The sequence below is a fragment of the Chiloscyllium punctatum genome, chromosome 42 (genome assembly GCF_047496795.1).
Source record: "Chiloscyllium punctatum isolate Juve2018m chromosome 42, sChiPun1.3, whole genome shotgun sequence".
NCBI classification, from domain to species: Eukaryota; Metazoa; Chordata; class Chondrichthyes; order Orectolobiformes; family Hemiscylliidae; genus Chiloscyllium; species Chiloscyllium punctatum.
In genome coordinates, this window is record NC_092780.1 from 5,652,514 (window position 1) to 5,665,065 (window position 12,552).

The 12,552-nt window shown below is 38.2% G+C and overlaps 1 protein-coding gene across 3 annotated transcripts in view; it reads right to left on the reverse strand.

Moving 5' to 3' along the window:
- The window catches only part of kpnb1 (karyopherin (importin) beta 1), a 44,319-nt gene that overhangs the window by 11,074 nt on the left and 20,693 nt on the right, over positions 1–12,552 (reverse strand). For all 3 annotated transcript variants that reach the window (XM_072561296.1, XM_072561295.1, XM_072561294.1), the window contains 11 exons: positions 12,406–12,507; positions 10,385–10,609; positions 9,395–9,586; positions 7,393–7,523; positions 6,874–7,021; positions 5,942–6,013; positions 5,394–5,538; positions 3,076–3,158; positions 1,214–1,321; positions 509–652; positions 78–183 (listed from right to left, as the gene is read on the reverse strand). In XM_072561296.1, coding sequence (XP_072417397.1) covers positions 78–183; positions 509–652; positions 1,214–1,321; positions 3,076–3,158; positions 5,394–5,538; positions 5,942–6,013; positions 6,874–7,021; positions 7,393–7,523; positions 9,395–9,586; positions 10,385–10,609; positions 12,406–12,507 — 1,456 coding nt within the window. The remainder of the gene's footprint in view (positions 1–77; positions 184–508; positions 653–1,213; positions 1,322–3,075; positions 3,159–5,393; positions 5,539–5,941; positions 6,014–6,873; positions 7,022–7,392; positions 7,524–9,394; positions 9,587–10,384; positions 10,610–12,405; positions 12,508–12,552) is intronic.

The following is a 12,552-nucleotide window of genomic DNA, read 5'->3' on the forward strand; positions in this document are numbered from 1 at the left end:
AAATGCAAGTAGTTTTAAAACTAACTACATCCAAATTTCAATAATTAGATTCATTAACTTTGAACAATTAAACTTACGATGCACATTCTCTTGGTCACCCTTCAGACCTTGAATAATACCAGTATATGCCTCCAAACAACCTTCTCTTAGTTCGTTCAGGTAATCCACCATATCATAATCTGTCTAAAAATAAGTTAGAATCTTAGCACAGCTGACCGAAGTGCAAATACACGCACAGTAGTTCAGGTACAATCTAAATTTATTAAACAGGATCTTTATAAAAATCGAGTGTAAGAAACCAAGTCTTCGCAATTAAAAAAACTTGCTTAACTTACTGATGGTCTACCATTATATAAAACAGAATTTATCTGGTGTACAAGGTCACGATAATAAAAATTATAAAGATCTGAATTAGTTCATCATATTACCAAGTTAACTACACTTTTTTCAAACGATGAGAAGTCAAATTGTGTTGCAGTGGGGTTTAAGTGCTTTGAGCTAGACTTACTTTGTCTACTTGAGCTTGTGACGCTTGTTGGAGGGTATCCAGGACAATATCTAGATACTTCTTAAATTCTCCTGCAATAGCAAGGGCAATATCCCCAAACACAGACAGAATTTGTGGCTTAACAGATCGATGGACGTTTTCGTTCTGAAAGAAAAAGAAATTACATCCAATGTTCTAAGAAAATATTTCAAAATCCTACAATAGCTAGAACCCAATTTTAGATAATACAAACATACAGCAAATTTTGTTTTAACCAGTGCCACATGAACCAGCAAAAATGATACAACACAAAGTTTATTATATTATCACAATCTCTGCACTGTCTGAATAGTCAGTCGAGGGTGAGTGAAAAGGTTTTATATAAGGAAACATTGCGTTAAGTGATTTAGGTTACAAATGAAGTATAACAGTGGTGTGTATATCCCCTGTATTATGCTATTACTTTGAATAGTCTTTTTACATTGAAGAGGTCTATGTAATCAACCCAAACACTTGATCAACTGACACTCCCAATCCCAAAAGTACTAGCAAATAAAACATTTGCCGTACTTCAGGAAAACCTTTAAATCAATAAAGCAAATTGTCTCAATCACCACTTGATTATAAATTTTCAATTTCTATTGAAGTCATAGTAGCTTGAACAAACGCAAAGCTTCCTAGATGTTAATCAAGAAATTAAATCTGGTATTTTAGATGCCAACTTACCCCCAGATTCTCCAGCAAAAGTTGCATCATTTCGTCACAGAAAGGTAGCATATTAGATTGAAGGGCTCTGCACAGGTCTCCAACTAGGCCCACTGCCGCAAGACACACCTTCAAAAAACATTACTATTTAAAACAATAGGCCACCAACTTTGACAAACCAAGTTATATTTAATAATTATAGCTAGCCCAATATCCTTTATAATTAAAGCTACACTTGCCTAGGCTATAGTCAGTGATGGTACTTCTCTGCGGTATTACAGGCATGGAACTTCACCCATACAAATTTCCCATATAAAATCTTAACACCAAAGGTTGCAATTCTATTTGGTATCAAGCCTCACCAAGCTAATTTCCACTGAAAGAAAATTCTAATTTGATCCATTTCATCAATCAATGTACAGGTTAAAGCCTAGGCAATGTAAAATATGTGCCAATAAATAAGCCATATACAGCTATTTTTCTCTATCACACAAAACTAAGTGAGCACCAGCGTTACTGACTTTAATTTGCTCCTGAGAGATGCAGAGTTTGCTCATGCTATGTTCTCAAAGTAATTACAAGCAGATAGTTAATTGTCAAGCTACTGAAAAGTTCTGAAAAATATTGCAGGTTCCTTGGGTCTCTTATTCATTAAACCATCTTAGACCATAACACATAGGAGCAGAAATTGGGCCATTCAGCTCACCAAGTCTGCTCTGCCATTTAATCATAGCTGATAAAACTTCTCAACTCCATTCTCCCATTTTCTCCTCACAACCCTTGATTCTCAAGAACCTCTCAGTCTGAAGTATACTCAGTCACCTGGCCTCCATAGCCTTCTGTGGCAATGAATTCCATAGACTCACCACTCTCCGGCTGAAGTAGTTTCTCCTTATCTCCGTCTGAAAACTTCTTCCCTTCACTCTAAAGATGCTCCTTCAGGTCCTAGCCTTTGCTACCAATGGAAGCATCTTCCCAACATCTACTCTGTCTAGGCCATTCAGTATTTTTTATTTTTCAATTCATACTCCCCTTATCCTTCTAAACTCCATCGAGTATCAGCCCAGAGTCCTGAAATGTTCCTCATACGTTAAGCTTTTCATTCCTGGGACCATTCTCGTGAACCTCTGAATATGCTCCAGGGCCAGCACATTCTTACTGAGATATAGCATCGAAAACTGCGCACAATACTCCAAATGTGGTCTGACCAAAGTACTCGGCAAATGAACTAAACTATTAATCCACATTTATATCATGCCTTTAAAAATAGCAAAAAATGTTGTGGGCCAGGTTGAGCTTCAAAGAAACTGCATGATAGACTGAAGTACATTGTCAGAGATTCCCTCTGCCTGTGCTAGTGGACATTTGATCTAAATAAATAAGTTTTGCTATTTTGTCACCACCATTCAGCATAACCAAAACAAGGTGGATTATTTATCCTTAATGGCTACACTGGGAGCTTTTGAATGTTCCAGATTGTATTTTGTTTTCTTCTTCCAGCATCTGAGGCTAAAAAAGGAGAAAAAGTTGGCACTTGGGATTGAAATCTTCCCTGAAAGTGAAAATGACCAATGATGGCAACCCCATTTGCTGTAGAATAGTGACTAACTAATTCATGCCTTGTGAAGTATTGCATGTAAAAAGGTACAAAAGATCATTTAAAAAATTACATTCAAGATCAGGTAAAGACAAGTAGTTGGGGCATGTTTTGGGGGAAAGGATGGTGAATAGGAAGGGAAAGATACAGAAAGTAAAGATTAAAAGCCTATTTAGATAATGCCTCGTCTGCAAGTGTTTCAGAGCAGATGGAAATTACCTTGTAAACCTACCATCAGGATCTCCTCCCACTTCCCACCCACCCACAAAAAAAAAGGCATTCTTACCTGATATTCTGCATAATTCTTTAGTCCAATCCCTAGATAGGGTTTGAAGGCATCCATGTACTTCAAAAACTCTGAACCTAGTACTATAGAAAAAGGAGATTGATACTCATCATTTTCAAAGTGTAAGGAAGAAAATTAGTTGCTCAAAAATGTAAACTGGATAATTAAAGCAACAGCATTTTAATCTTGCACAACTCAAACATCAGTTATTCATTCATACTAAAATGGATCAATAGCAGACTCCAGTAGCTAGTAATAGCTAATTTTAAAGTTTGGGGAAGGAGCTCCTCGATTTCGACCCCGCAACACTGAAGGGACAGCCGTACATTTCCATGTGAGGAGGAGCCATTTGGTGGTATTCCCAGTGATGATGGCACACTGATTAACACTGCTACCTGTCAGCGCCAGGGTCCCGGATCAAACCCTATCCTCTGGTGACTATGTAGATTTTGCAAATTCTCCCCATCGGTGTAGACTTCCCCCGGGTGCTCCGGTTTCCTCCACAGTCCAGAGATGTGTTGGTTAGATAGACTGACGACGCTCGATTATCCAGTGTCTAGGAATGTGCTAAGTGGATTAGCCACAGCAAATGTAGGGTCACAGGGGGAATGGGGCAAAAAAGGAGTAGAGTGTGGGTCGCTCTTCAGAGGGTCAGTGTGGACTGGATGGGCCAAATGATCTGCTTCTATACTGTAGGAATTCCATGTTTTATGATTAGATTAGATTCGATTACAGCGTGGAAACAGGCCCTTCGGCCCAACAAGTCCACACCGCCCCGCCGAAGCGCAACCCACCCATACCCATACGTCTACCCCTTACCTAACACTACGGGCAATTTAGCATGGCCAATTCACCTGACCTGCACATCTTTGGATTGTGGGAGGAAACCGGAGCACCCGGAGGAAACCCACGCAGACACGGGGAGAATGTGCAAACTCCACACAGAGTCGCCCGAGGCGGGAATTGAACCCGGGTCTCTGGCGCTGTGAGGCAGCAGTGCTAACCACTGTGCCACCGTGCCACCCACGATATCTGCCCATTCCCTTCTATCTGGAAATGGTTATAGGCTTGGAAGGTACTGTGTAAGGAGTTGTGAATTTCTGCACTGCATCTTGTAGGTGGTGCACATTGCTCTGCCGGAGGGTAAGTGTGTGGTGGGTGGGAGTTGTGTATGCAGTGCCAAATCCAGCAGACTGCATTGTTCTAAATGGTGTCAAACTTCAAGTGTGGTTGGATCAGCCCTCACCCAGGCAAATGAGAAGTACACTCACTCCGAAATTGGCAAGTCAGGAGCTGTGTTAGTAGTAGCAGGGTTCCTAGCCTCTGACCTGTTCTTGTAGCCACTCCATTTATATGGTGCTCCAGCTTCTGATTAATGGCAATCCCAAGTACACAGATAGGTGATTCAGTGATGATAATTTAGTATGTTACTGAATGGACTTCTTAAATAAGGCTTAGTACATATCTTTCTACATATATGAATTAGCAAATTACTTAATGGATATTTAAATTTCAACACAAGTTAATCATTTAGGGACTCAAATTCTATTTGTGGGATAGAGAGTCAACTCATAAGTGATCCAATTATTCGAGGCTACACACTGCAAATTTTGCACTTAAAGTATTAAAAACGACCCATTTCAAGGATGGATGCAAACTAAATTGAATTAAACCCATAGTACTATTATAAGTTGTTGATCTTTGAAAGATAACAATACAACTGTTCATACTTTTAATGGTAGAATCCCAGTGTGGAAGCAGGCCGTTTGCAACATTGATCGAGCACCAACCCTTCAAAGAGCATCCCACCCAGACCCACCCCTACTCTATCCCTGTAACCTGCATTCCCCACAGCTAATCCACAACCCTGGAGAGTATGAGGAATTTAGCATGCTCAATCCACCTAGTCTCCACTTTGAACTGTGGGAGGAAACAGGAGCACCCAAAGTAAACCCATGCAATCTCAAGGTCGCCAGAGGATAGAATTGAACTTGGATCTCTGGTGCTGTGAGGCAGTGCTAACCATTGAGCCACCTTCGGCCCAGAGTTTGGTTGTCATTAATTTGAGAACTCAAATTCAATTCTGCACAGGAAGGATAGAATTTAAATCAGATTAATTTTGATCGCCCATTCCTAGATTGAAACCAATTGAAATTTTTGTTCCAATGTTAACCTTGATGGAAAAGCAAAAATATCAAGTATAGTCAGTCTCGGGAAGAAGGTGGGTTAGGCACTTTCCAAATAATGGAATATTAAAATGAAACTACACTTCACATTTGTACAGTTCTTCCACTGCACTCTTAAATGATGAAGCATACCTTCAACAAGAGTGCTGACAGCCATGAGGGCATCTTCCTGCACACCTCCGGAGCCAGCAGTGCTCTGGAACATCCTTAGCAGTGATGCCATCACCACATCAGAAATCTGTAGTGCATCCTGATGCTGCACCTTCCGCAATACATTCTAGGGGCAAGACCAATTTTTTTGTAGTAAATCTATAAATTTGTTATGAAAACCTAAACACATTCAGATTCATTCATAATCACTATTTCTGTATAGTGCATGAGCTTGTCAGACATTCTATGCAAGAAAACATCACATAAATCAAACTCAATAACTGCCTCAATTAATGGACATGGATACTCTACTTAAAAGTTCTACGATTTTTCATATGTTTTTAGCCTGCAACAGTAAAATAGCTTTAAACTAGAAAGCTGGGGGCATCTTGCAGGTAATGAAAACATGCTAATAAAACACACAGGGAGCCTGACAAAACAGAACAGAGTAGCACTGTCCAGCACAAAAATCAAGCACAACTGCTCTCACCAGAACATAAAAGATAGGAGGAGAGAAAAAAATTACCTACCTGTAGGGTAGCACACAGCAGAGACTGAAGATCATTGTACTGAATTCTGTCTGAGGTACTTTGAATGTGAGACTAGATGGAACAAGGAAAACATTTGAGGGGATTTCCACAACTTTCATGAAAATAACAGTATATAAAGAAGGTACACGGACCATTGTGGCACCTGGAAACAAGATATACAACGTAACATCTTTTGATTTGAAGGAATTTTACTATTTTCTGAATGGATCTCAAATTTTTGTTCCTTTTAATTGCCTCTATCAGACTAAGTTGCTGCTGATAAAAGGGAATGGATGACAACGTTTTGTTGCATCATGACTGCAAGGAACTGGTAGTCTTTTCATGTCTGTTACTTTTCATATCTTTTTATTGCTTATTTGCCATAGAGGAAAAGCAGAGTTATTACTGAAGTGATCAGTAAATGTGTAGGCCAAATGTTGAACTCCACTATATCCTGTATTTAATCACTTCTCCGTTTCTCTGCATACTTTCGATCGACATTAATGCTACATCACTTCATGGCAGCACCTCAACTGCAAAGTACACACTGGTGCCCCAAGTAGCTCAAACACAAAGGCACTTTTTCCAAAGAAACCCCAAAAGAATTGAACCAATTTTATTAGTTTGGACAGATTAAGTTTACCAAAAGGCTAATCCAGTTTGGGCATTCAGTTAGCATACTGACACTTGGGTTGCACTGATAATCGTTATATTGTGGGAAAACATTTGCTGCCCATAGCAAAGAAATAAAACTAAACAAACTGGTCACAAGTGTGACTGTCAAAGAGTTTGCATATTCAATCCACTTACATACTCCACTGAAATACTTTCAATATTTCCACATTCACATTTGAGTCAGAATGGCTATTTAAAACCAAAAATACAACAGAATATTAAATACCAGGTACCCGTCACATACATAATCTACATACCTCCATTTGCAACACTTGTTGTAGCCTTTCCATGATGACCAGAGTTGTTTTCTGCACTGCTGGGTAGCAGTCCTTGGCACTATTCTTGACTATCTCCATCAGTGCCTCATATGCAGCACTCCGCAAGTTATTCTGATGCCCATCAGGCCTAAAAAGACATTTTATTCAACTACATCAAATCTACATTTTCAGAACTTTTAACCACAGCACTAATTAAGATATTGCATGATTCAACAACCCAACCAAAAATGACTCATTTAGTTGCATGATATTTGACTGTGAAGACAAATGGGTATCTCAGTTGTCAAACGACACAACTGCGAAGTATGAGCTATGAACAGCTACATATTAAGAATGAGAAGTGAATATTTGTGGCAAATGAACCAAATGCCGTTCTAATGAAATATAGTTCAGTGATAAAAGAAATTGCAAACAAGTTACAAGTTTAATTTAATAGCAGATGCCTAGATTGGCAAGAGCTGACATACATCTAGCAAAGGTGTAAGGAACTTCTCCTACCGGTCAGTAGTTTCTAATAGCTTCTGAACTATCAATTCAAATGATGACGACAAGCAATATGTTGCAGGTTCTTCCTGATCATCTGCCACATCTGCAGCTTCATAAGCAGCTTCTGCTAAACTTGAGAATGCCTGCAAAATAGTGATAGCATACTCAGCATTTTAAAGTATAATTAGGATTTACAATTTAATTGCAACAATTGTAACATTCTAGTTAATTTTACCAAATGAAACACAGAAGCAGAGAAGATCATAGAGATCTGTACAAAGTAGTAGTACAGGCAGAGAGATAGAGGTGCTCATGGCATTAAGTTCCAGTTCAGTCATTAACATTTTTCACCTGGACCCCAAATTCCATATTCACACAAGTGGTCCCTTAAGTGCATGGTTACTGAGGTTCTGCACCAATTGGCATGCTAGTTCTGCCAATTCTGGAAGTCACTGCCACACATGGACCTCAGAGGCATGCACAATTGGAAAGAACATTAGAGGATTGCTGCTTCTCACCCCTCTCCCAAGTATTGACCATCTACTTAAAATAGCCATGTGATGATGCTGTGACTTTAAGGTTATTTTGTCCTAGATTTCAGAGATATTAAACAAGAGGTAGTATGCAGTCTGTAAGAAAGCAAACAGCTTGCGAGGTCTTGTTTTTTTTAAAAAAAGAAAAGACAGACTTTGGAACAATAAAAACAGCATCAATAGATGTGGTCGAACTCCCACAGAACCAGGGGTTTTAGTTTCACTTTCAGAAGTTGCTGTTGGGGGAAGAAGTGAAAGCTATTTTCCCCCTTTCTTGGTTACAGCCAAGAGATGGGGATTGTCTGCCTGCTACAGGAGTTGCACATGAATCTGTTTTCTGAATTTGCCTTTTGCCAAGGGTGTGTTTATGGGATATTACTATTTTGGAACAGTTACTGTTTAGTAGTAAAATAATTTATAATTCTTTAAGTACTGCAACAGAGCAGTTATTCCAAGTTTCGCTTTGTTTTAACTGTAGTTTTGGAATAAACTGCTGACTTATTGTTGAGTACTTTGACCAATCAAATTGCATCTGGAACACAACATCTTCCAAACGTCAGGTCTAGGCTCCCTTCTTAATATATTTAGAGGGGGTCCAGTCAGGTCTTTAGATCATCAGCACTATGTACCCCTATATCAGATCCAGTGGCCATGCAGTATGCATAATCTTGGACTGCACCCTTTTGAATGACAAGGCACCAGAGCAGAGGTTTTAACCTCTGATGTATTTTTCCTTGAAGAAATTACAAACTGTAACAAATATGCAACTTGATATTACTTCAGGACTCTGCTCAGGTGCAGAACTTGGGATCATCTTAAAAATTACCACACATCAAGCAGGGCATCACTAGGTTGGCTGTGGAACTCCAATATGACTGATAGACCTATGACCAGTATGCACTACTTTCTGGGAGGTAATTAGATAATCAAGATATTTTATTTGAAACTTATGCCCTAGCAAGCCATACTTTTCCTTCTCAAATGCTCAAAAGGTTATCAGGTCACAAAGTCCCCACTATCTGCCAGATGTTTCAATAATCCCTCATGGTTAACATTCAAATTTACTGCCAAATGTGACAGCTCTTCAGCTCCCACCCAAAAGTGCTCCACTTCTAATTTAAAAACTCAAAATTTAGTATAACTGCCTGAATTTCTTAACAAAAGTATTTGTAAATATTTTAAAATTTTATACACATTAGTTCAAAATGTACAGTGGCATTAGAAAGCAAAAACATCAGAATTTAAAAAGCTTCATGTCCCCCTTTTTAATCACTTGGAGGACATTTATTTTTTGCAGATTTGACAACAAAGGCACCAAGTAGTGAGTCTGAGGTAACTATCAAAGTCATTAAAGAATCTAAAGGCATTGTCAACTCATTGCTTGATTAGAATTTCTATTTTAATAAATCACATTAGTATAGGTTAAGAACAAACTGAAGTTTAAAAATTCCAGGTTGCTGTAATTGCAACAACCAACTTACCCAACAAACATTAGAAGCCACTCTAGGTTCAGCTCCCAGACCTTCAATGAGACATTGCAGTAGAGGAGTCAAGTACATGTCATTGATGGCAGCCTCAGGAAGCAACTCACAGATTCGACCCACTGTCCAAGCTGTAGTATCCCTAACCACCACACTAGGATCCTTCATTAGGTCTATCAATGTAGGCATTGCCTGCAATTAGAAATTGGTTTAGAAACAATGATAACTATTAAAATAGTCACAGTGATAGACAACACATCATTAACCCTACAGTGAAATTACCAGATCTGAGAAAGGATCACCAGACTCGAAATGTTAACCGATTTCTCTTCATAGATGCTGCCAGACCTGCTGAGCTTTTCCAACAGTTTGTTTTCGTTAGTGAAATTACAGGACTTGAAACAATTATGTCTGAGACTATTTTAACTGTTTTTGGATTTGCCTAATTCTTGAAAGCTTCAGCATGAACACAAAAATTACAATTCCCTATGGTCTCAAGCATGACTAACTATCTGGACACTTCATATCAAGGCAAAATTCCTTGCAGGAGTCAGCAACCCATGTTTCAAAAAGGGAAAACAAATCATTTAAACTAAGCTTCACAAGCTAATTGATTTACACGTATTAGAGGGATGTGGCTTTGGTGGCTTGGTTTGCATTTATTGCCCACCTCTAAAGAATCAAAAAGGTCAGGAAAACGACTGACCAAGCATTAAAATCTAAGTTTACTACAGCCGTAATTTAGAAACATAGCCATCTTTCAGATCAACATTGTTTTTTTTTTAAGGCAGCTCCTAGCCACATAGCTGAAAGGAGCAGCACAGGAATATAAAAATCACAGCCTAAGTACATAACCATTTTAAAGAGGTGCTCCAACAAAACATTTACCGTTATTCACATCCATAAAGTGACATCTGAATGGTTATTTGGAACACATTGTCTAGTAGCTCCATAAGCAGTGATTAAAACTCCAGTAGATTATATGTTTACCTGTATCACTAGTGGTTTCAATTGATTGGGTTCAGGTCCTTCCAGAATGGAGCCAAATGCCATCACTGCTGCATCTCTGTACCTCCAGTCCGGATTTTTGATATGTTCCTTGATAAATGGAAGTATGTGTGGAACAATGTCATCCTCACAGCATGTTGCCAGCAGCATGAGACAGACACCAGCAGCTTTGCATGGATTCCAGTCATCATCGTCATCGTTTTCATCCTAATAGTGAAAGGGTGAACGATTTAAAATAAAGATACTGCATTCCAGCAATTGTCAAGAATCAACTGACCATATACAAATCAACATTTTATGCTAACTTGGTTTTTCTCAGTGAACATGAGCACAAAAAGGGGAATTTTGGTATTAACTTGTTGACACTAATCAGAAGACTGGAAACAGGGGAGCTGGGGACTAAAACATACAGACTATTATGGTTAGACATGCCCCACATTGAAGCTTAAAATCTTAAAATATATTGTGATCTTAGCTATCTTGTTTTGCATTCAAGCATGTCATCTGTCAGAAGTTACACTCGAAAGGGATGCAGGGTGTTGCTTCTTCAGAAGGTACAAGAATATGGAAATGTATTTCAAAGACTTGTTCAGATACTGAAATTTCACTTTTGTCCTAGTTAACACCACACTTTAAATTAACAAAAAATTGTTTTGAACAGTAAAAATCTAGAATACATTAGAAACTTTCTAGAATTTAGCTCACCTAACATACTGCAAATTCAAGTACAGTAACAATACTCCTCACCCCAGTATATTCCCTGTAAAGTTCAGAGGCCTTGGCTTATTTAGTGATCAGTTTAAAAATTCTAACTGAAGCTACTTCACAAAACCGATTACTTCTTTTAATGAATATTATGTATTATTTACTATCTATGCTATATAACTATGATCTGCATGTATTGCTCGCAAGACAACGCTTTTCACTATGCCTTGGTACATGTGACAAATTCAATTCAATTATATGGGGGAGGAAGTCCTAATTGGTGGATTTTTGACAGTCAGATACATCTATGGATACGAATATGCCAAGTTCTAAGAGTTGGATGATATATTATCTGTTACCAAAGTAATAAGGCTTGAAGTCAAAAGAATCCACCTACAAATACCTGTCCTTATATTATGATTATACAACTGTAAAAAGTTATATTTTAAAAACAGCAGGTTGGGACAGACTGTTTTGTGGTACAAGATTAATTTGTTCCATAACCAATGATGATCTGGAGAATGTGTCTACAGATAGAACCGTGAAGTCTCAAAGCAGGAACTCAATTTTACTTACTTGTGTAGAGAAAAAAAAAACTTCTATGCAGCACTATTTACAACCTCAAAATACCTCCAAGCATTTTACAGGCAATGACATGCAATTAAACAATCAGGCAAGGGAGGCAAATAGACGAGCTCAGCTGTGATCACAAGCATGATACTTGAAAATAATTTCTATACACAATAGATGTACAACAGGTATGGCAGGAAAAGCCCCTCTCCCATCGTTTATACCTAGAATTATGGCTTTAAGTGAATCGCCTAATCTATTAGATAACAATGAAAACTGCATAATCTCTCACCTACCATGAATACAGTACACTACAACAAACAATTGAGGCAGTCATGTGCTTAGAACTTTAGTCTTGACATTATAAATCCACTTACCAAAACAGCTTTGGAGGCAGAAAATGTGCTTGCACTACAAAGTAATTTTGACAAAAACCTCACCTCTAATTGAGAAGGTTAATACATGTTCTTATTAACATCCATTAAATACAGCTCTTAGCCTTAAAAGGGACACCATGTTGTACAAAGCTGTACTTCAGAACAGAAAGCACAATGCAATATTTCACAACTCCAGTAATATTACTTCATATTCTTAAATTTGCTTTATGATCATCAGAAATAACAAGTAAATATTACAGGAACAACTTGTAACCAAAACGCTGTGCTGTTCATCATGAATTCATAACAGCATAAAAAGATAATTAAAAATCATTGAAGTTGTCACCTTACCTGTTTAGTCAGTGTCTGGGTAAGAATGGGTACTAAGTACTGGAGTGCTCCCTTGGCATAGAATTTGCTGGTGTGCTCAGGTGGTCTTCCCTGTTCTGCTGCCTATAAAGACCAAGTATAAAGTACTTATTAAAATAGAATAATTTA